Source organism: Mauremys reevesii, linkage group 18, assembly GCF_016161935.1.
Source record: "Mauremys reevesii isolate NIE-2019 linkage group 18, ASM1616193v1, whole genome shotgun sequence".
NCBI lineage: Eukaryota > Metazoa > Chordata > Testudines > Geoemydidae > Mauremys > Mauremys reevesii.
The window spans coordinates 8,625,578-8,648,945 of NC_052640.1; the positions used below are offsets into that span (position 1 = coordinate 8,625,578).

The window sequence follows — 23,368 nt, forward strand, 5'->3', positions numbered from 1 at the left end:
ACATGACAAGTGATGCCCCTTTGCTCAGGCTCCAGCTGCCCGGCCGTCCCCTTAAAGCATTCTCCGCTCGCCCTGGGGAGCCAGGGGTGTGACGGGGTTTGCCACAGGCCCCAAGTTTCATGGAAAGGCCCCAACTCCCATGGGTCTGACCTGACACCTGCAAACCCATCTGGAAGGGCAACCGAAGGGTCCCCATTTACTTCAGGGCTGGCAACTCTGCGCAGCCCTGCTGCTGCATGCTCCCAGGGCGATGTCAGCTCAGTGCAAGGTGCAGCGCCCTGATGAGGCGCTGGGATGCTGTGACACTGGGCGCAGGGCTTTCAACACTGTCCCCTTGTCTCGGAGGGGGGCGACCCTCAGGGCGAGAGATTTGCCCTAGGCCAGGATGGGCCTTGCTTTTACTGCCTTCCACATCTAAGGGAATGTGCACCTCAGTGCAGAGGACCTGCACAAGACCCAGTATGTGTCAGTCAGCTCACAGCTGGGGCCTTCAGAAGTGCAATGGTCTCATGTGGGCACAGGGGAACGTAAGCCCTAGAGTCTGATGCCTTCAGAGACTCCCGTGAAGGTGCAGCTTCATCCCCACTGCCCTCTATCCCAGGATCGGCGGGCACAGGCTGAGGGCACAAAGCGACCCACAACATGGCTTCATTCCACCCAGTGGGAACAAGGAGAGAAGTTACCTTCTGCGCAAAGAGAGAGGTGTCCTGAGGATGCTCTCCCCTCCGATCCACTAAGCCAACTGCAAGCGTACCAGCGTGATCCACAGCAATCCCCCGGGGGCCCCAACTGAGATCAGGGCCCCATCGTGCAAGGCCCTAATGCAGACATCGGAAGAGATGCTCCCTGCCCCAGAGAGCCTACAGTCTAAAATGTAAAAGCAGCAAAGTGTCCTGTGGCACCTTATAGACTAACAGATGTATTGGAGCATGAGCTTTCGTGGGTGAATACCCACTTCGTCGGATGCATGTATTCACCCACGAAAGCTCATGCTCCAATATGTCTGTTAGTCTATAAGGTGCCACAGGACTCTTTGCTGCTTTTACAGATCCAGACTAACACGGCTACCCCACTGATATTTGAGTCTAAAACGTGCTGCCCTCTGTACACGTGGGGCTCTCCTGCTGACACCAGCGGCTCTCACAGCTGAATCAAGCAGCACACACCGACCAGATCTGCTGTGTGCATCAAAGAAGAAAATCCGTCCTTTGGATAAGACCTCAAAGATCAGGAACAGGGAGAAAATGACTCTGGAAATATAAACGGGATACCGGCAAGATACACTTTGTAATGTTTTCCCAAACATTCTAGCTCCCAAACATTAGTGCATGAACCTGATGCCCCCCCAAAAAACCAGAGAGGATTCCAGCTTACCGTCATAGGAGAGCACATGGCCCTTCTTCCCTTCGTAGATGACATGTCCTTTGGGCAAGGCATCCTCTCTCGCCTTCTCTGCTCTGCCGGGGCTGTCTTCTCCGATTAGTCTGGTAATGGTTCCTTTGTACAGCACTTCAGCTGGGGTGCCCTTGGAAAGCCACCAAGATCCATATTTAACAGTGCCACAAGCAATTAAGCAAGAAAGCTTCACACACAGGAACACTTTGTTCCAAAAGGGAGGCAGGGCAGAAGAGAGCGCATAGCTGAACTCTGCTTCCTGTCAGGGCCAACAGCAAGAAATCTGCCGCTTAATTATTGATGAGGACACTAACGATGAGCGGTAAAAGGTACGGGATTTGTGCAAGGCTGCTGGGAAGAGACAGGGGCAAGCACCATGCAGAGATGACAGGCCTTCAAGTCAAAGGGTGTAAAGAGACGGAGCCAGCCTGGCTTTCGTTAGATACAATTACAGAGCAGCTCAGGCTCCTCCGCCATTGGGCAGAGCAGGAATGGAAACACCAACCCATGCTGCTTGCTCCAGCCGCGCTGCGCTTTTCAAAGTAAACTATCTCCTTTCTTTCCATCCCACTGGATTGAAGGGACAGGCACTATTGCAGCGCTGCCTTCCCTTGGGACATCTTAGTCATGGCCAGCACAACTTCAGGATTTTTCTTTCCCGTGGGACTACTGTCACTGTAAACTATTTTCTCAGACTAATATCACGGGGCACAGCTGATCACAGAAACACTGACCTTCAAAAGGGCACGCAATCAAGCAGTCTGGGCCCAAAATGCAGGGCCATTCGTCACTCCATCACACCAGCTTTACAGACTCAAACGGGGTTACTGGTGCAGCAGAGCAAAGAGCCAGGCTCATAGCTTGGCTTTTAAATATAAAGAGGGGAGCAGCTGCTTATGCAAACTCCTTCTCCATCGCTTTCTTCAAAACATCCATGAAAACAGCCTAGGTCTGAGATTTGGAAAGGCATTTGGACACCCAACTCCCAGGAGAAATAATGGAAAGCAGGTGTCCAAATCCCCAAGGACGCCTTGAATATCCTCCTGCCACCCCCCTTTCATCATTCAAGGTCGTTCTGGGTTTGCAAGCTGCTCACAAGAGTTGGTGCAGGAGGGAAACTGACCAGCCTCGTTTCACGATCCAAGCCGGAGCGAGATGCAAGAAACAATCCAACAGCCATAAGGGTGAAATGTAAATTAGGAATATAGGGAAGCTCCCTTCTCTCTGCTTAAGTGAAATTCACCCCGGGGCAGAGAGCTGACACCAGCAACCTTCAAGTCCCACTTACAGGGCTCAGGTGCCCAGGCCTTGCACTGCCTCTCTGCGCAAGGGGGAAAAAGCTCTATACGAGTGCTGCCATGGCCGGAGCCAGGGATCTAGCTGCAGAGAATTTATCCCTTTTTTCTGTCTGGGAATTATCTGTCAACAGATTGAGATTTTGGCCTCGTTTAGTTACTTGGAATTATTTGATGAATGTTTCATTGGAACAAATTTCAGACTTATTCCCCTGCGCGTATGGGAATAGCCACACTGATATAAAGCCTCTTTATAGTGGTATAACTGAGTCCACACTAGGGCGCGTATGGCTTTATCTATATGACGTGTGTGGACAAGTTCTGTTTCCACGCTGGCCTCTTTCCCGGTTTACCAAGCTGCCGTCCTAGTCCCTGCTCTCTTCTGGAGCACACGGGACGGAGTTAGCATGGTAACAACCCCTCACCGCGTGTTCCCTTGCAGCCTAGCGATCCATGCACTGGGGTGAGAAACCAGAATCGACTTGAATCCTGCTGTTCAAAGCTAAAATCCCAACAACGCCAGTCCCACTGTACGAATAGGCCATGCTGAATGCTACCCAATGGCTGTACTGCTGTAAGGGGTGAATAAGGAACCTGATTCTAAATGTCAGCACTTCAGAGTGGTGGTGTTTGGAGGTTGCTCCAGTCCATCAGGACAGAATGTCCCGTCCCATCCCCTCCCCACCCTCAACCCCTCTGTTCAATGGGTCTCTGCTTCTTTGTAAGTCACAGAGCTGCTTGCTGCAGAGACTGGACGGGACGTGTCTATGTGCAGGTTTCAATGCCCTGATTGTTTGCCCTGACACAGGCTCACAGAAACGCTCAGCACTGGCTTTCCCAGTGCCAGGTAAGTTGCCTTTCCGCAGCGGACGTGTTTGCAGGGGGGTTGAAAGCGAGCGATGACAGACGGCTTGGGAGCAGAGTGCACCCTATTCAAGATCTGTCTTCTGGGTGAGTAATCTGAGATCAAGTATCAGCCACAGCGCTGGGAACTGCTACAGGAATCGGGGGTGCGGCTCTTCCCTGTCAGGAGACTATGCAGGATGCTGCGCCGTGGGGCATCACGGGCACTGCTCAGAGGAGATGTCAGAGCCCTCTGGCCTGCCGGGTACAGCCGTCAGACACACTGCAAACAGGCCGAGTATGTTACAGCTGCTCCGAGAGCTGCTTTACAGGTGAATCAAACCTAAGGGGCAGCCTCACTTCCTGCTGCTACTTTGTTTCTAAGATGAATCCAGGAATTCTATGTCAATTAACTAGCTGGCTCTGAAACAGCCTCTGATCAAATCCTGCCCTGGATCTGACATCTCCTAGATCTCTTGCATAACCCTACTAGCCAGCGCTGTCCCTCCCACCCCCCAAAGCTCTCCCAGGGGCAGGGAAGTGTATCTTCCCCTGGTGAAGCCACCCAGACAACCGGGAAAAAAATCTCTGTGCTTATAAGTGGCTTTAAAGAGCTGAATGATGGCCAGATAAAAATCCCCAAGGGAAACAGATTGTTTTTAGGCTTTCCACACAGTGCTGAGCAATAACTCACACCGCAGAACTATCCCCCACTTGGCAGCTGCGCTTCTGCAGATGGATGATAAATGATTCAAGGCAGAGTGCGTCCAGGACAGCCCTTTGGGCAGGGGCTGGAGAACACCCTGCTACAGCAACGGCAGGAGACTTACCTCACTGATTCCTCACCCCATTCCCTTTAGCTGGGTTTGTCTCCCCCTCCCCGGCCCACCCACCAGCCGACCATTCTCTTCCATTTCCTTTGCCTGCTGCACAGCGTGCCAGCAAGAGTAAAACCCCAGCTAACCCCACCCTAGCCTGGCTTCCTGAGAACAACTGGCATGGGCGAAGGGACTTGCCAATGCAATGCCCCTTTCACCACCGGTGAAGTCTGTTTACTTCTGCTTTTCACCCGTTCTGGAGAATGGAACAAACCTGATCTCCAGCATAATCTTCCTCCAGATTGCTCCTCAGTCCTGCCCTGCAGCCCTTGCACCCCAAAGCTGCCACCTCCCCTGCTGGCCCACCTGTGCAGGTGGGGAGACAAACTGGGTGGGGCTGCGTGCAGATGCTCTGCTAGGAGGCGGTGGCGGCACCAACCCACTCTGACTCTCCTTTCTCACCCCACCAGGATCTGAACTCAGCTCTGCAGAGGTGACAGGTCAGAGCAGTTCCCCACTGGGTCTGCCCCGAGGCAATTCAAGGGTTTACACCCTGTTTGCTTAGCCCTCTGAAATTCCTCCTGAGGGGTCTGCCAGGAGGGGGTGCTCTGATGTCCCCTGGGCTCAGAGTCTTCTCCAAGTAACAACAAATTGCAATCATTTCTACGCACGCCAGGAGAGGGTCTGCTCTAACAGCCCACATTACAAACCAGCTGACATCCCCCCAAGCCATTAAGAGAAGAAACCTACGTGTGTGATGGATCCCCGATAGGTGATGGGTGATTCTGACGGAGGCCTGGTGCTGGGGAGCCCCTTGCTGATGCTCCCTCCTGGGGTTGAGCCCAGCGACGCCCCTGCAAGTCACAAGAAAGCAAGCGGGATTAGGTTGCCGAGAGGGGACTGCTCACCTGAAACGCTGGAGAGCTGAACAAAGTCCCTGCTAGCATTCGGTACACAGCCCCTGAGCCTTCAGCACAACAGCAGGGGCGGGCCCCTGGGGCCCTTACTGCAGCAGAGCCCTTGGCAATCCCTGGTGTCAAGGGATTAAAACCGCTGGCATGTCTTGATGCAGGCTGGTACGTTGTACAGAAGATGCACATCCAGCAGGCTAGATCCTAAGAATCACTGCGCCCCATTGAGTTCAGGATCAGGCCCGATCGTCCCACAAACATGGTGTTGGGGGAAAAAATGGGGGAGCCTCAAAGGTTTGGGTGCTAATTCCAAGTCCTTGAGAGAATCAGCTTTTGTGGGAGGCTCCCTGGTGGGGCCTGGCTCTGCTCAGCTTGGAGCGATTGGTGGAAGCAGCGCGCTGGGGCTAGTCTGAATCTTTCCTCCCCGGCTCCAAACACAAGGGCAGAGACACACGGAAAGTCACAAACAGCCCCAACTCCTAAACAAACGAACCTAAAGACCTTTAGCTTGGGGGCTGCCTTGAGTTGGTCCCTATTTTATCTGCTTCGGTCCTGAACCAACACATCGAACATTCTTCATTTGGTTGAATTAATCGGGTGTTTATGAGAGACAAGAACGTACAGTTAAAACAGAGAGTTTTGTGCCTTTTTTTTTTTTGCACTGCAGAAAGGAGCTTGGATTTAAAAATGAAACACTCTGTCCGTCTGTCCCCAAATGCACTCGTGATTCTGGAGAGCTAGGTAATTAGTGCCATTTTATTAGCAGCTGCTTTGCTTTCTTCATTAGCAGGCTGCCCTTCAAAACTACAAATCCGGACAAATCCCTTCTCCCCCACAGTTGGATAGAAGTTTGGGGCTCAGATTTTCCCAAGGGACTAGTGATTTCAGGCCCAGTCTCAGGCACTTTGAAGACGGGCTCATCTGTCCTCTGAAAATCAGGCACTTTAAGGTGTCTCAGGTTGGGTAGCAGAAGCTAACGGGTAGCCAAAACCACGAGTCACTTTTGAAGCGGTTGGCCTGGGTTGATCCCCTTCCACTTCCTGAGCAGCCTCCCTGAGAGGTACCTGGTTTCCACTGATCATCGCAGCTGCCCTGCTATGTGCTTACCCCTCAGGATGGAGCTCTCTTGGGACGTCTGCATTACCAGACTTTCAGGCTGGTTGGCCTGGCTTCTAGGAGAAAGTTGTTCCTGCTTTACTCCAGGAAAAGGCACTAGAAAACATTAATCATACATGACAATGTTTGCACCAGTCAAAACCAGACAGCTCTTGTCCTGAATTGCTCTCTTGCCTTTTTTTTTTATTATTATTTTGCTTAGTCTTTAATTTTGTCTAGCTCTATATTCACAGTTGCTGAAAGAGACAGGTCTTAAATAACCCTAGGTCCCCGTGCAGCTGCTGCTGCTGCTTCTGAGCAGCAGATTACACAACTACAGATGATAAAGGAAAACTCAAATTGCTCTTATCCCCTCCGCAAGGGCATCGTTCAAGGTCTCCTGGCAGGCAAGACAGCAGGGGAGCCTGAAATCCACTCCTGCACGGCGCTGCACCCCCAGCCCTGCAGCAGGACCAGAGTCAAACACACAGACCGTGGCTGGATTTAATGCCATGACTGGGTTTTTAAATGGGCTGAATAATTTAAAATCCTTTGATAACTGTGACTGTGCAAACTCAGAAGAATACTGAGATCCCAGCTCCAGGACTTCAGAGGATCACCCAGAAATTTCCCACCCTTTGCATAGCACTGGACCTATGGGACTGAAAGCACAGCTGCCTTCCTGTTGACCACTGCCATAGATGGGAGGCTGGAGCTGATGGGCCAAATGTCTGATCCGCTACGGTCAGCCCCATGTTCTTAAGAGCTGAGGGACAAACCCCATCTCCTGAAAGACGCAGTTCAGAGCAGCCAGGAAACAGCCCTGCAGAGTGACAAGCCGACTGCGGAATCCACTGGGAATCGCCTCCAGCGCTGGGCAGGCCGGCCCGCTCTCTCTGCGGGCTAAGCACATGCCTTCTCCACTCTCTGCAGTGCTGGGCCCGGGCCTCCTCCCTTGGGGCTTTAATCTCTTGCTCTGAGTCTTACGAGATGTTTCCAGATCTGCAAACTGAACATTTTCCTCTCTCGCTTCAGGCCATTTACTGTTTATCCCACCAGCTGTGGCGAATGTCAATACGTTTCCTTCCATCGATCACACTGTTAGCTGGGAGGTATTTTTAGTCCGGGATCACAGCCCTGACTGACTCTGCTATTTTCCTAGACTGTACGAATTTAGCTCCCTCCGCTTCTCCTCTTATGCTTGGTTAATCCTTTTAGTGGTTTTCAGCCCCTTTGTATTTGCTCTTTTACTGTAGATCCTCCTCTAGCGGTGGGGGCCAATATGGCACAGACTACCCCAGGTGCAATTCCCCCAGGTCCAAGCAGAGTCGCATTACTCCACCCCTAGGCTGGCATCTCTCTCTCAGACATACAGCTGCACACCGGGAGATTCTGCTGGCCTTTCCCCAGCAGCCTGGCACTACATATTTGTGAGTCGTTTGTTGATCCCTTTCCTGAAGGTGGTCTTTGTACACAGCCGTTCCCCGGGATATATCTGAGCTGTTCATTTCCTCTCCCTCAGTGCATAACTGACTCCTCTCGCACCAAGCAGGCTCTCTCCTCTTGTGTGTTACACACCCTCCTAGCTAACACCATCATGGTTGATTTCACTTTTCTCTTGATTGATCAAAATATATTAAACCTCACAAATGCCTGTGCCAGACCCCGCCCACCTCCAGTGCTCCTCACTTTGGGGCCTTGTTATTCCTCGTCATCAATTAATTCTTAACCCATCTATTTTTAATCTAGTTTGGTTATTTATTCAGGCTCTTTACAGGTTTCTCATGCTGGTCAATGGTGGGTGCCATTAAAGAGCAAGCATTTATCTGATCACAGTCTTGATGGCTATGCATTGCACTGGAACTTAACACCGATGTGAGGGAGGCAAGGCAGTACCATAGGTTCCTTTCCAACGGTAACTGCTTGTTGGGGTTAAACAGCTTCTTGAAATCCATGCGTGGAAATGCTGGCGTCTCCTTATGGGCCCTGATCCTGGAACCACAGGGACTTGAGCTATGATGATCCCCAAAAGCAGCTCTCTCCCCCCTTGGAAAAGTGGAATAGCATCACCACAACCTCTCAATGAAGCTCGCAAGCACAGCGTCTCGAGAATTGCAGATATCCCTGCTGCTGAGTGATGCCAGGTTGGCAAAACTGGACCAGAATCCTCCGTACCCAGAGCCAGTACAGAACAGGCAGTGACAAGGTATGCTTCCCCCTTGTGAGTGCCCCGTCAATACGTCTCCACCTTGAGCCCGGAGAAACCATTGAGAGAGGGTTCATTCAAGCCTTTCCTGAGATCGCCAGCGAGGAAGCCAAGGGTGTGGGCAGATTTTGTAGACAACTGTGCACTAGGATGCGAGAGGAGACCACCATGCCATTTCCCATAGGCCACCAGACAGGAATTTCATTGTCATTGCTGGTTGGATGAACCCAGTGAACTTGCAAAGCTCTGCACCCTCCCTTCGCGTCATTCAGCTCCCTGGGAAGAGCCCAGCCCTGAACAGTGTCTGGTGTGTGTGTGTGTGTGTGTGTGTGTGTGTGTCTCTGTGTCTGTAATTCAAGGCTAACAGCAGCTCAACAGGGACAGCTCTGACCATTCAGCAAAAAGGCCAGGAGTGAACCAAGGGTCAGAGGCACACAAACAGGTAGCGTGACAACAGCTTACCCAGTTTCTTAGGATCCATAGTCAATGGCAGGCCCATGGTGAGGGAGCCAACGGGAACTTTTGCATGCTCAGAGCTGTATGAAGTATGGAGCTGAATGGGCACCCCCTAAAACACAAGGGAAAAAGGTCACTGACGGTGTAGGATGCTCTGCTAAGACACTTCCCGAATGGGACAGTCACCAAGGAGAGGAAGCTCGGGGGAAAAGACCTCCACTGAATGATTACAACACCCTCCGCCCAGGAATCAAAACGGGGAGCTGGCAGGAAGCTGCTCTCAACAACGCTTGGAAGGATTTTTATTTGGTAAATGCTGATTTCACTGCACACACAAACGGAAGAAAAAAATATTTCCATTGCTAAGCAGGACCAATTCACAGAGAGGCAAAGGAAGAAAAATGCTGCTTGAGAACTTACTAGAGTTTGATTTCGGGATATTTACTTTGTATCTATTGACTGGTGATGCTAACAATTTGTGTTTTAATGGTCAAAGTTTTAACTTTTTGGATCTCAGTGTCTGCTGTCATTAAATAATTGTCTGATCCCTACATAATTAACTGCAACTGTGAACATTTAAATCGACACAAACCGAAAACAATGCTTAAAAATAAACACTGATATTATCTATCAAAATTATAAAACGACAACAACCTAATTCTGCCAAGCCTGCTCCTTTGCCAACAGAGAGGTCTCTTTCCTCGCATACGTGAGAGTACCACGGCACCGGGATGGCATCTTACCTGGGAAATGGAGCCAACGGGGCGCTCCAGAACAGATGGGTGTTTGGTGGAAGAGATGAGAGGGGGAGGATTGGAGATGTTGGACAATCTCTGTAGCCCAGACCGAGAGCTCTCGTGCAAATTTAATGGGATTGGGTGAGCTAGTGACAAAACATAAATGTTATTATGGACTGATGGTTATTTGTACCAGAGAGACAGAGACCGAGACCAGGGGATACCGACCGGGGACAGAGACCAGGTACAGAGATTCTGTAGGTTGACTGGTTGTAACTGTAGCTTTTTTGGCACTGTGGCCATTAATCCTGTGCATCTCCCATTGCATTCTGGGATCTGTAGTTCCTACACACCGCATCTCTGTATTATAGATGGGATTGGCTGCTCCACGCTAGGCAAACCAGATGGGGTTGCTAGGCTCCTGGCATGATGCCTTTGAATGGCAAACTTTCAGCAGCTCTCTCAATCAGGAAGAAAATGGCTGCATTAATTTACTAAATGAGGTGACTGAGACAAGAACCATTGGATCGTTTAGGCCCTGCACCCCCCGTGGCTAAACCAAACTGGCTCCCCGTAGCAGGTGCAGACCCCTGAAGAAGAACGCAAGCCTGTGCTCACCTGGCAGGTTATACTGAAACACATGTGGCTCAGCTTGGGGGGAGGTTTTGATCACATCCCTAGAGGACACTTGGTATGGCAGCATGGGGGGCCAGCACGATGTGGCAGTCTGCTCTCCGCTTAGCTTTGGTCCCTCGGCAAGTGACGAGAAAGGCACTGGTTTTTCTGCAAGGAGAAAGAGAACTGATCAGCTTGCCACACACATGAACTCACACATGCAAACGCAGCCTTGCAAATCAGCAAGATCTTACGGAGACCTGCAAAGGGGAACAACAAATGGGGCTCCTTTCCTTTGGTTAGGGCTTGCTTGCACGGTAAGTTACCGCACGACAAGCCAGGGTGTGACTCTCCAGTGCACCAGCTTGCTGCCGCTAACTCATCCTATGGATGCTGCTAGCACACAGGGAATGCCTCAGAGCGTAGCTTAGCAGAAGTCCACCATGCTGCATTCCAAGGCTTTCGTTGCCCACATGAAACTCTACCACAGGCCATCTCCGAGGGTCAGAGTGTCTCAGCCTGGCTTGCTGCGCAGTAACTCGCTGTGTAGGGTGCACGAAGAAGGCCTGAAAAGCGCCCAAGTCATTTCTGAAAACGGGACTTAGGTGCTTCTGGAAATGTTACCTCAAGGCCCCACTTCAATAAAGCATTTAGGCATGTGCTTAATTTTAAGCATCCAAGTGTTCAAAGAAGAGTTATCCAGGCAAGGTTCTGCACTGTGCTGTGTAAAAGGAAGGCGCTTTAGCAGTGCCAGACCTCACTACAGCTCTGACTCTGCTATTAAAGCTTTGCTGAGAAGTGCGCTGAGCTGCATGGCTAGCAAAGGGCCCATTCACAGGAATCATACAGAAAAGCCTCATTAACACTTGGAGTGCTCAGGAGCTGGGAGACTAACCCTGTGCCCCTCACACGGTGATGAAAAGAATCCAGCAGCTGCAAGTCTATGTACATGTCCAGGCACAGAGACTCTCGGGCAATGTCTGCACTGCGGGGGAAGGTGGCACAGATAGCTCTGGGTATGCTCACCTGTGCTGCCTTTAATTGAGCTACCGTGGGTACCAAGAGCAGTGAAGACGTGGCAGCCTGGGCTTCAGAGCGAGCTACACGCCCACCGGAGACACCGGGTACAGACTCAGATTGCAAGCACCCATCGGGGGCCGTGCTGCTGTCTTCACTGCTCCTTACCCACGCAGGCTAGATTAAAGCCAGCACAGGTACGACCACCTGCACTACAGTTACACCTGAAATGCAGTGTAGACGTACCCCTGGATGGCAGAGCGGGTGGTGTAAGAGGCTAAGCCTCAGGGTCCAAACACCCACACTCCCCATTTCACATCTCAAATAGATCAGTTCACTCTCCCAGGGCAGCTGAATTGGCGCACCCCACGCTCATCACGGTGAGGGATCTTTGGGGAAAATCCTTGAAAACTAAGTCCCTGCCACGTTCTGCATGTGGACATTCAAGATCCCATGGCACTTCCCACAAGAGGAGGGCGTCTGTCCTGAGACACAAGCTGTCCTCCATCCCAACTGCCGAGTGTGTGGTGCGCTGTGCTCCATGCCAGAGGCAGCTGCATTGCACTGGTGGTGTCTATGTATCATACAGCTGGGTGAAGATGCTCTGTAAACCCAAGATACTCTTGGCCAAGTGCACATGCACCTTGAGGCAGCAGGAAATCTTGGGAACGCAGTTCCTCCTCCCCCGGGAGCTGTTCCCGCACACGTGCTGCTGTGAGATCTGTGAAATGTGGCCGTTGATTATTGACCCCACATTAAAGGTAGCTATAACTCAGCCATTATCCTGGGAAGAGTTCCTATGGCCATTTGTCAAGCCCCTGAAACCAGAGCTGAGAAGTCAGCGTTTATATCATCCATCACCCAAATTAATGCTTTTGGCTTCCAATCTCCAGAAAGGCCAAGTGAAACGAGTGACTAAATCAACAGAAAACACATTGCTGGCTTTAAAACTGCCCCGTGATTGCCAAAAATAGGCGTGATGGTCACGATCCATCTGTCTGAGAGCAAGCTCCAAACGGACAGGCCGCGATCCCGCAGCCCCACACCACAGCAGCACTGTCAAAGCACCTTAGGAGGAGATCCTAAACTGGCTGGGCTCCAGGCAGAGACAGCCCCAGCCAAAGGTCTGCAAGGGGCAGCCAATGCCTTGGCCAGGATGCGATGCTCGTGTCCAAGACTGTGCTTTGAAATGGCTCCAGGATGGTGTGAAACTTGTCAACGTGTCTTGTCTCTGGAGCAGTTGCAACAGTTCACGCTCTGTTATCAGGCAAGGCCGTGCCAACCTGATTGCCCCGGAGAGATCTCCCAGCTTTGGGGGGAGTAGGAACAGCTGCTCTTGCAGGACCAGCCCTCTGCTGGGAGCTGGCCTGGACCACTTCTTGCTTATGGAGAGCGGGATTGCTCCACTTCTTTTGCAGCAGCACAATGAATGTACCCGAGGTCCAGTCGTCTTCACGGCAATTCAGAGTCCAGATGGATGCCTGGTACACGGTCACTTTCACAGGACATTCAAAGGAGGCTCCCGATTTCCTTACCATAAAAGGAGAGAGGAGGGATGCTCCCCTCCTCCCATCCCTTTCACTGCTTTGCCATGACCAACAGGCTCCCTTGCTGCCTTCCAGACCGGCTGCTGGTGCCTTTCCCTCTACGGTTGACAGCTAGGCTCAAGCCACTCGGTGAAATGCTAGCGCCAGCCAAGTCAATGGCAAAAGTCCCACTGGCTTCAAAGGGGCCAGGATTCCACCCCTCTGTTCAGATGTGTCTGTATGTGAGTGAGCACAAGCACCAGAGGGAGCTGGGTTCTGCCCCAGGGCCAATCATTTACTAGTGTTGTTGATGGGAACGCCATGCAGTTCTCCAGCTCCCACCGCTATCCTGGATATGTGACTGCGTCAAAACTCCATCCCCGGGCACCCGGGATATTGAGGGTGCAGCACAGCGTAGTGGGATGAGCAAACTCCTGGGAGTCGAGCCCTGCCAGCTCCGGCACCAGCTCCTCCTCCAGTGGCCTGGGCAATCTCCTTTCACCTCTCTGCCAAAGCTTCCCTATCTGTGCATGGGGATAAGACGCACGCACGGTGCAATTAGTTGAACTAATCTCTTCAGCAAGCTTGGAGGATTCAAAGTGCTAGGTGAGTGGCATCAGCAGTGCTGGCACAGCACTCTAAGCCAGGCGCTTTGCAGACAGCAAAGCTGCGTAAACCTGCATTGACGTCAAGTCTGCACGTTAACAAAGAAGCCATCAGGTTGTAGAGTTTAAAGGTTATTCTGAAACCTGATCTTTCATGTCCTGGATTCCACACTTCCACATGGCATGGTAAGCCTCCCTCTTTCCTCGCTGCTCTTGGGTCCTGAAATCAGAGCTGGAAATCAGCTGGTGCAAAAGCCGGTGGGAAGATGAACCAAGCATCCCAGCGCTGTGGGAGCCCATCGAGGAATAGTCTGTTGGGGTTCCAGGCTAGAAGGAGCTGTCGTAAGTGCTGATGAGACTCGACAGGAAGCTGAGGTGTGCGGGACAGGCTGCTCTGTATAGCGATGTGTAACAGCAAAAGCGTAGCCCTGATCACTTGCACTGCATAGGAAGTACTGGAGTGTAATTGAGTCTGGGTAACAAACATACAAAAGAGAGTGGAGAAGGCAGGCTAGGACAAGCTGGAGAGTCGGCATGAGACAAGTATCAATCATATGACTTACCGGAGTATCAACTTCCTTCAAGGTGAACAGCTATCTTCCTTACGTTCCGATTGCTTTATTATCCTGTGGCCAGTCTGTACGGCTATGCACACTGTTATTTATTACCGGGCAGAAAGCCAGCCGGCTGAGCACCAGCAATCAGCTCTCCTAGGAAGTAACTCATTTCGCAACACTACTCTTCATCTAACCATTGGGCCAGCACACCACATGTCAGCTTTGGGACACCACGGCTGACAGAAGTTGAACTAACGTAGCTGCTTCCGTGACCCAACTTTTCAGCAACGACGGAGATCAAATTCCAACAAATTCAAGCTAATCGGTGTATTTTTTCCTCTCCTTTCTCTTGCATGAGAGTGTCAAATTCCATGGTTCAAACAAAATTCTTCTGTCCGGCTGCAGACCCAATACGGTGCTTACATCCCCAATGCCTTGCTACCGTATAGACGATGTCCTCTGGGACAAAGGCACCGAAAGTCGTGATGTTCGTGTTGCCATTCTACAATGCTGCAGCCACTCCACAATGCTGCAGCCACGCATGGCAATGGCACGTCAGTCCATCCAACGCACTGTCAGCCCACAGAAATCACCATGGAGAGCAACCCCCCAGTCCCCCGCAACCTCAAATATCACCTGTCAAGGGGCTTCTTTCTCTAAGGATCTGAGGCAAACCATTTCCTGGGAGGAACACTCGTCAACTCGGTCATAACCTGCACGATATGGGGACTGCTGCTGCCCACTCGGGGCAGGGCTAAACACACCACATTCACTGGCCGGGGCGGCCCCGGTGAGGTACTGGCTTGGCAGCACTGGATAGATGGCATCTCGGCTGCTGAAATGTTGATGTGATTGCAATGGTCTCTTCCTCTAGTGGCTGGGGGTCTAGGAAGAAGGTAGACGCACAGGCACCCAGATGTGTGTGGCTTTGGAACCCGGCCACGAGCTCTGTTCCCCGGGGGGGCATGTGTTTGGTTAGCTGACGGCCATAGAGTCTGTCTGTTACCATACCACGTATCATCACAACCTACAGACCCTGCCCTGCGGGGTGCCGTTTGAACTGCACTTAACACGTCGCAGGTTCCGGCCAGGCTCAGAACAGCCTCAAACCCTCTCATCAAGGTGCACAGGTTTAAAGAGCGCATGCCCGGCCAACAGACAGACTTCTGATGGGAACCAGCTTTGAAATTACAAACAGCATCAGCAAGAGTGCCCAGTCCTCCTTAACCGCGGTCCTGAGGGGCCCAACGCTCAAGATGCACTCTGGTGGGAAGCTCTGGATCCTTCGTTAGCGCTATCCCGAGGGGACGGGATCGAGAACCTTTACAGGAAGTCACAGCATGAGTATTGATTGGAAATGAAAGAATGGCCCCCGCCGAGCACTAAAAGCATTCTTTATAAAGAGCACACAAGGTAGAAAAGAGCTGATTGAACCCAGTGTCCTGGCGTGCCTCCAGGTCCTCTACTCTCCGAAATGCTAACAAAGGCAACCTGCCCATCCTCAGCGTTCGACGTCCTACCAGAATCTGCTGCAGGTTCAATGAGACACGATGCACTTCCTAAGGAACACGGCCAATTAGCCATGCCAACATGATTCTGCTTCGCCACGCGATCAGCCTTTAAAGCCAGCTTCCACCGGCACCAGGACCTCTGGCCCCGCTCTGTGAAATCACGCGAGGGCGCATCTTACCGTCTTTGTCACCCCCCGCTGGGCTCCTGCTCTTTCCCCTGGGGCTACTGCTTGGCTGCTGCTCCTGCTCAGGCTGCTGTTGCTGCTGCGGCTGCTTGTTCTGGGCCACATCATCCCGGGCAGATTCGTGGGCTTTAGTGATCTGCTGCTGGTAGAGGGCCAAGGCGTGGTGAGGCACCTGAGGCTTCATGCTTCCGCTCTGTGACGTCCCGTCTGGGAACCCCTCGGAAATCTGCAGTGGGAGCAGAGAGCATGTGATGGGAGGAGTGGGACACACCGTGCCAGCTGTTGTTAACTTCCACAGCTGAGTCTCCAAAAATATGAGCTGGGCTCCTTTCTGGGGAGCTTTTCCCCCACCTCTGCAGACCCTCAGCTCAGTTCCCCAGGCTGGGCGCCCAGGGTTTCTAACCAAGTCACTGCCCTTCCTAGCACAGGAGACAAACAAGAGAGAGAGGCAGCATGTTTCTCTTTTGCCACAAGGCTATCATCCTGTTTGGGAAACGTCACAGAGGAGCCCCTGATTTGGCTTGTCTAAGGAATGTAATCTCTAGCCCAGGCCTGGCATCTTAGCAGTGGTTAAATACTATGCACCAATCTCAAGTCATGGCACAGAGATGTCTGAAAGGACGATGTGAACTTTTCATTTGAAACAGGATTTTGGTCACGTCCCACTCTGCAAACATTGCTCCCTGGCCAGTGTTTTGAGTCTGGTGAAGAATAACTAGGTTGCTTTTTGTTTTTACTTCATTATGAGGGCACCAGCAACAATGATCAGCATGGAGAATGCACCTTCTTGGGGGGGGGGGGGGGGGCTGCTGCTGAATAGCTAAGCGGGGGGCGCACAGAGAAGATTTGGCTGGGACCAGCCAAAACAGCTCCTCTCTCTCTCTCATGTTAGGTGAAATGACTGATTTCAGTGACCCCAGTGGAATTCCAGAGGAGCTCGTCCGCAGAGTTGCTCTGGACTCGATGGTGTAACTGACATCACAATCTGAGGTAAAGGAGAACACGGGGCTGTGAAAGGCATGCATGGCTGGGGTTCCCCCCACCCCGCCCCAACTAAGGAAGGAAATGGCTGTATAGCAATGACAAGGTTTCTTATAAAGCAACTCATGATACAATCGAACATCTCTGGGGGAACTTTCTAAGAAACCAGGAAGGAGTTGTCTATAGAGAACCTGGTGAGAGCAAGCCACATGGCTCCCAAATGCCCTTTGCACAGCACACGCAGAGAACCGTGCCCGACACCCCTGTGCTATCGCCCATCCATGGAGACACACACCGGGCCCATGCATGAGCACAATCAAGCACAGACGCCCACTCCCAAACTCATTCCCTCACACCCGTGCAAACAGATCAGAAACCCGCACTGTCCTCCTCAACAGATGCCCACATGTGAACACGCACACAGAGCCGGGCACCCATGCCCAAGCATGCACACCCATGCCCAAGCGGGCAAACTTTTGCTTGGTGCCCTCAGTCCGAGGTTTTTAAACTGCCCCCGCCCCCCAGGGGATGCAGAACTTGGAGGGGAACGAGCTGCTTTCCTGGGATCAGGTGACGTGGGTCTTCCGTCCGGTACTTACAATGGGGGGGATGGCAGCAGCTCTCTGCTTCAGCTGCTTCAGGTCCAATGGTTTCTGAGGCGAAGAGTTCAGCCTGGCATCGGCGGCAGCGTTGAGGAGGCTGGGCCTCGGAGACAGCAGCCTGCACACAGACACACACGTCATTAGGAGCCACCTACTTCCCACCTCCACACGCGAGGACACTCCGGTGCCCGCACGGCCTGTGCTGGGAGGAGGCGAGGGGTGGGGAATCTTTTAATTACGACTCTAGAGGTCATCGTCCTCACTAGCACGCAGAGAAGAAGCCCGTCACATCGGCGCATGTTGGCCCATGTGCGCGTCAGGAGCGCACGTTACAGGTCCCCCCTCGGAGCCTGATCCACAGAGGAGGCGAGTGCTACTGTCTCAGCTGAGGAGCGTTGGCTTTTCAGCTCAAGCTCTAGCAGCTCGTGCGGAGGTCCCCGGGACGTCAGCCATTACGTGTATAATATACTTCGTATATTCCTGTCTAGTGCCTCCCATACCTCACATAATGTCTCAGTATTGGCCACCTGCAAGGGTCTGCTTGTTGCTTGCTTGCTTGCTTCATGAGAGAGGAGCAGTATCGACTGGCCTGGTACCTGGAGCTCTTACTCGCTAGACCTTGATCTATAATCAGTGATAAGTAGCACAAGTCCAGGACCATCCTATCTGAACCAGTACGCACACAGCGGTGCTGCTAACTACTACTGCACAGAGAGCACTGGCCAGGATACAGCACGCCTCCCCTCCCCAGTAAACAGCCCCGACCTTAGGAGATAACAGAGCACTGTTATCATGGAGCGCTGCACAGTGCAGCTTGGGACAGCCAGAGCGACTCGGCCGTGGAGTGCAGCTGCAGCGGGAAAGGCAGGGCAGGATACGGAGCTGGGAAGAGGAAAAGTGGGCCGATCCCTGCCTGCCTTGCTCAGAAGGATCCGACTCCAACGGGACCCCGGGCATAAGTACAAAGAGCAGGATTTGGCTCAACGGGCCTGATTTCTTTCACGTACCCAAGAGTAAATCAGGAGTAACACTAATGAAGCCACTGCATTACCCTGGCGCGAGCCCAGGGACGAATCGGAGCCAACACGAAAGGCCAGTTAGTTATGAAGTCGGGGTGCTTAGTTCTGATCTCGTCTGGGACTCCAGATTTCACCAGCATGGGTGAAATCACAAGCAGGCCCAGGGCCGGAGATCTTACAGCGAGAAAGCCAAAGTTTGCATCCGGATTCAATACAACTGAGCGGTGTGAGGACCTGAGTGATCTGGCCCAGTCAGCCAGGATCTCCTCAGGTCCCCAAGCCAAGCCGGCGCATTCTGAGGGCATTTCCTGACTGGGCCGGCCCCTCTGCGACCGGCTGGCCACCAAGCCAACTCTCCCAACGAGATCAGAACTCACTGGTCAGAGCCAAAGCAAAGAACAATCCTTGCACAATGTGCTGGGCTGGACGCTCCCTGCCCGGGGGCGAGACAATAAAACAACCCCCCCACTCGGGCACGGTTCCCAAACCCAGCCACGCAGCAGGAGTTTAGGCTACAGCTGCCAGGAAAGATTTATCCCAAGTGTGTGTCTGAGTGGCCTCCCCCCTCCTCCCAAGGCTGGGAGTGCCCTGCCCCCATCTCCAGACCTTCGGGTCAATCCTTCAGAGGCTGGCTCGTCGCCAGGTTGGTGCACCTGAGCTTCCCGAAGGCTGCTGGGTGGTCCTGGCGGGAAGCTGGCAGGGGCTGTGGTGTTTGGAGGGAGGGCTGGGGCTGAGTCATGTGTGGCCCGGCCTGGCCCCCTCTCTTGCAGGCCCCGCTCTGCTTCCCTTCTCCCCCACGCTGCTGCTCCTCCGGGCTCGGCACCCTGGGAAATCTCAGGGTGTGTCTGCTGACCCAGAGGAGGGAGAGGAAGGGAACAGGAGCAGTGAGGGAGGCAGAGCCGTGGGGGTGCTGAAATCAGGCAGTCTTCAGGGCAGAACACAAGAGGGGGGAGGAAACTCTCCCTCGCTTTACACTGGCCAAGAGGCTGCAGTGAGGAATACACCAGTGCTGCCCTCCAGCCACACCCGCTGCTTTAGGGGAGCTGCTGCCTGTGTCAGTGAATGGCCTGGCCACAGGTTCCTACCCCGGGGCTGTATTCACTGGGCCGGCAGGCTGTGTGGGGCACAGAACCCCTCCATAGCCAGCTGCAATCCCATGCGCCAGGGCAATGCAGTGCAGACTCCACAACAGACCTGCCATTGGCCTCAGCAGGAGCAGGATGAGTCCTCACCGCACAGGCCGCTGGGGTCACCGTGTTCTGCAGGGCAGCTGCTAACTTACATCACTCCCCAGTATTGTTTAGCTCACTCCCTGCTTTTTAGCTTCAAAGCCGAACCCTCCTGGCACCCCGGGGAGTGGGGAAGGCTCACCCCAGAGAGGGGAAGGGACGTGCCTTAGGGAGTCAGAGCTCCTGGCTCCCAGCCTAGTGCTCAGACCACAGGACCAGGCCTCTCTCTGACCCTCGCCTTCTCTCTCCCGACTAAGCTCGTGAAGCAATCCAGAGTTTTAAGGTTTACAGCCGGCTCTGTTTATCGGAGCTGCGAGCTGACTGCTCTTTTCAGTCTATAAATTTCAAGGTCATTCTGTGTTCAACCTTGGATGATAAACAAGTCCAGCGAGGCCATGTGAGGGGAATAAATATATCTCTGTGCTGTGCACCCATCCTCCTTTCCCCGCCCCTCGCCCTAGCTCCACTCCCGCCCCACCAATCCTTCTCCTGCAGCAGATTCTAGTTACAAGGACCTGCAAAACGCACAGCCTTGAATTCCCCCCAGGAGCCTGGCCCAGGAGCTCTCGGAGGAGGAAACGAGAAGAAGGGTGCCTAATCAGAGCTGGCATGGGGATAAATGCACAGCATCTGCCAGCTGCGGTGTAGCGAAAGCTAGAAGCTCGACCGCTGTGGGAATGTAAAAGGATACATGCCCCACAACGGCCATGCAAAGCCATCGACAGGTGGAGGTAAGGGACTGACTGGTTCAAACTCTGGCCAGGATTTTCAAGCGACGTGATTTTGGGGACCTCAGTTTTTGGCTGCCCAACTTGAGACACCGGAAGGGGCCCTGATTTTCAGGCTGGGCCATGCACCCACCCTCTCTTCTTCTCCAGCCTCTGCAAGGCAGCTCTGGCTGAGCATCCAAATAGCTCGTTGCTTTTGGAAACCTTGACCTCAGATTCTTTTCTTAAAAAACAAAACACACTCCCCCCACACCTGGAAAATCGAATTCCATTTCTCTCCTAGCAAACATAACTTCCAGATGCCCTGATGCCAGAGAAGCTGCTGGGGCCACCTCCACCCAGCTTCCGCTGGCTGGGAAGAGCTCACTGCACCTCCAGTGAGGGCTGCCAGTTCCCATTAGACACAAACCCTGCCGAGTAGGTAACTCATCAAAATCCACAGGGTGAGCACAATCCCCTCGCTGGTGAACAGGCCGACTGACCTGTTCACCAGCTGTCTGGGAATGACACCGGGCTGCACGTCACTCACGAGCACTGCTGAAGGCATAGCAGCGATTTCAGTCACAGACCCTTCAGAGGCAGCTCCAGTGATGTTCAAATGCAGGGCCGGATTCTAACAGCTTTGCTCACGTTCAGCAGCATTTTACTCCACAAAAGGCCTTACTGGACATCTAGCTCAGTGGCCTGATTTTCTAAAGTGCTGAGCACCCAGCAGTTCCCATCCACAGACAGACCTGGCCAGCTCCTCAGCTGGTGGGAAACGGTGTGGCTACTCAGCAGCAGCCGCTTTACATCAGCTGAGGATCCGGCCCCAGATCCTCATGTGCCTAAAGTGGCTTTAGAAGTCCAAATTTAGGCACTTGGGTTTTAAAAATCTTAATTAAACCCTCCGAGCCTTGCCTTCCCCACCAGTCAAACAACACCTGCCTCACCAAGGTGCTGGGAGGCTGGGTTCATTCAGGCTTGTAAAGCACTTGGAGATCCTCAAATTCATATTGTTACAATGTCTGTAAATGACAAACTGCCAGCTGACTGAAATGAACACGTGTCTACAGCTCTACTTGCTGGGAAAGCAACAGACATCACTTTACTGTGTCAACCACCTGTCTGGAAACCGGGCTCTGGAACTTTACACATCTCATCTGCATGTGTGCGAAGTGGAGAACGACATCTCCAGGACACTAACTTACACACACACGTACCTTCCAGTGCTAATTTTGGGTCTCCCAAACTATGCTCTAGATATTGGCAACTGAGCCCCAAAGAGCCGAGCGATGGAAAAATCAGGGAGGGAGGGACATGCAGGGTCCCTATGGATCTTGTGCCTGATTCAGCACCACGGAAGGGGGATGAACATTGGCTGGGGGCACCGTACCCCAGAAAAAGGACAAGATGGAAGACTGGGGCTAAAACTGTAAAAGTGGGACATGTGGATCCACATGAAGAGTTCTATCATGGTGCCATTTCTCATTCTACTGCAGAGAACCCCGCAAAGCACTAATCCACGCACTGCAGTAAGCAGTGTTGGGCATCACTGTAGTAAATCCAAATTCCCCCTCAAAGCTTTCACATACTTAGCCTCCTGGCTGGATGCAAAAAGTCAGAGGCTTCTGAACAGTTGCAGAACTGGGCCCATTTTCCCTGCAGGGCTGCCAGGGAGCAGGGTACTTGGGTAGCAATGTAGCAGTGGTTGGCACCACGTCTCCTGGGCACATAACAACCAAGCACAGGTGGTAAGTGCCTTCCTGTAACTTTTACAGCTCAGCCTCCTGGTTTCTCTGCTCACTGTGAACGTGCAATGGCTACATCGCTCGTTCATTTACGTCTAGTGTGACGAACAGCTGAACCTAGTGACTGGCATGGCTAGAGGCCTTTTTAAAGAGATATACATGAAGACAATTATCTGTATTTTTAACTCTGGAGAGTTAAAGCTGTGATTATCTTCACCCTGGCCTGCCTCTTAGTAGCACGACCTGCAGAACGATGGAGGGCAGCCAGCGCAGCTGTCCCTCAGCATCACTCCTCCAGCCTGGGCCTCCCCCCTCATCCTGCAGAGCTACTCCACCCCCACCTGAAGGAGAAAGCAAAACACTTTAGACCACTGAATGCACTTGTAACTGGAGCAGAGAGCAAAGCAGGGAGAAAACAGCTTCCTGCATCCCAGCAGACAAAACTCCGTGCGTGCATGTGTTTGCGTATACCCACGGGTACACATACACACAGCACCCAGAGAAGATGGCTAGGTTCTTCACCAATGCGAAGTACAGAGCCAAGGGCTTATCTCTACAGGAAAGTCGCGGTGTTTCAGCATGGGCTAGCTGCGTACCCAGCGGCCGGGGTGGGCATGGTAAAGGCTGCACTGAAGCCCATCCTGCCATGGCTTCACTGCTACCTTCTCACGCCATCATCTAAAGCAAAGCCTTCCTGCAAGTGTGAACCGCTGACTGCAGCACAGCCGTACCCACAGTTAACCCAGGTGAATGCCCCCTGCTGACAGTCAGTCAGTCTGGTACAAGAGGGATTGCCCAGTTCAGCTGGGGTTGCTTTCTAAAGACTAAAGAAGCTACTTGTAAAGCAGAGTAAGAGTGTGTCCACATGGGGAGTTATACCGGTACCACTAGACCAGTTTAATTATACTGGTATAACTGGTCACACTTTCCCAGGCAGCCAAGCCGGAACCCCTGCAATATCCCGTATTTCAGCACAGTGGCTGCTAAGAGGAGTGGCACAAGGCCCCGGGGGAAGCCTGTTTAATGTTTAACGTCCCTGAAAACTGGTATTTGTTTGCCAGGGCAGATATGTGCTGCCTCTGGGGGGAGCCTGGGATAAAGCGTGGCTCCGGCTGATAAATGCTGCTGTTGTTGTGGTGTGAAGCTGGGTTAACAGTCAACCTGAGCGCCACCCTCCCCCTTTCTCACGGGGATTAGTAAAGGGGGGGAGGGAGGCTGGGCTCCTTCCTTTGCCTAAAGGAGGAACAACAAATTCAAACAGGCCTGAACTCTGCGGCAGGAAAGCCAAGAGTGACACGGCCAGCCTT

At 52.7% G+C, this 23,368-nt stretch overlaps 1 protein-coding gene across 30 annotated transcripts in view; it reads right to left on the bottom strand.

The window, feature by feature from the left end:
- NCOR2 (nuclear receptor corepressor 2) overlaps positions 1-23,368 on the bottom strand; it is a 593,256-nt gene that overhangs the window by 43,988 nt on the left and 525,900 nt on the right. For 29 of the 30 annotated variants that reach the window (XM_039505017.1, XM_039505016.1, XM_039505026.1 and 26 more), the window contains 8 exons: positions 17,353-17,473; positions 15,767-15,998; positions 10,375-10,539; positions 9,763-9,902; positions 9,026-9,131; positions 6,370-6,474; positions 5,102-5,205; positions 1,375-1,525 (listed from right to left, as the gene is read on the bottom strand). In XM_039505017.1, coding sequence (XP_039360951.1) covers positions 1,375-1,525; positions 5,102-5,205; positions 6,370-6,474; positions 9,026-9,131; positions 9,763-9,902; positions 10,375-10,539; positions 15,767-15,998; positions 17,353-17,473 — 1,124 coding nt within the window. The remainder of the gene's footprint in view (positions 1-1,374; positions 1,526-5,101; positions 5,206-6,369; positions 6,475-9,025; positions 9,132-9,762; positions 9,903-10,374; positions 10,540-15,766; positions 15,999-17,352; positions 17,474-23,368) is intronic. The other variant, XM_039505027.1, reaches the window with a different exon arrangement.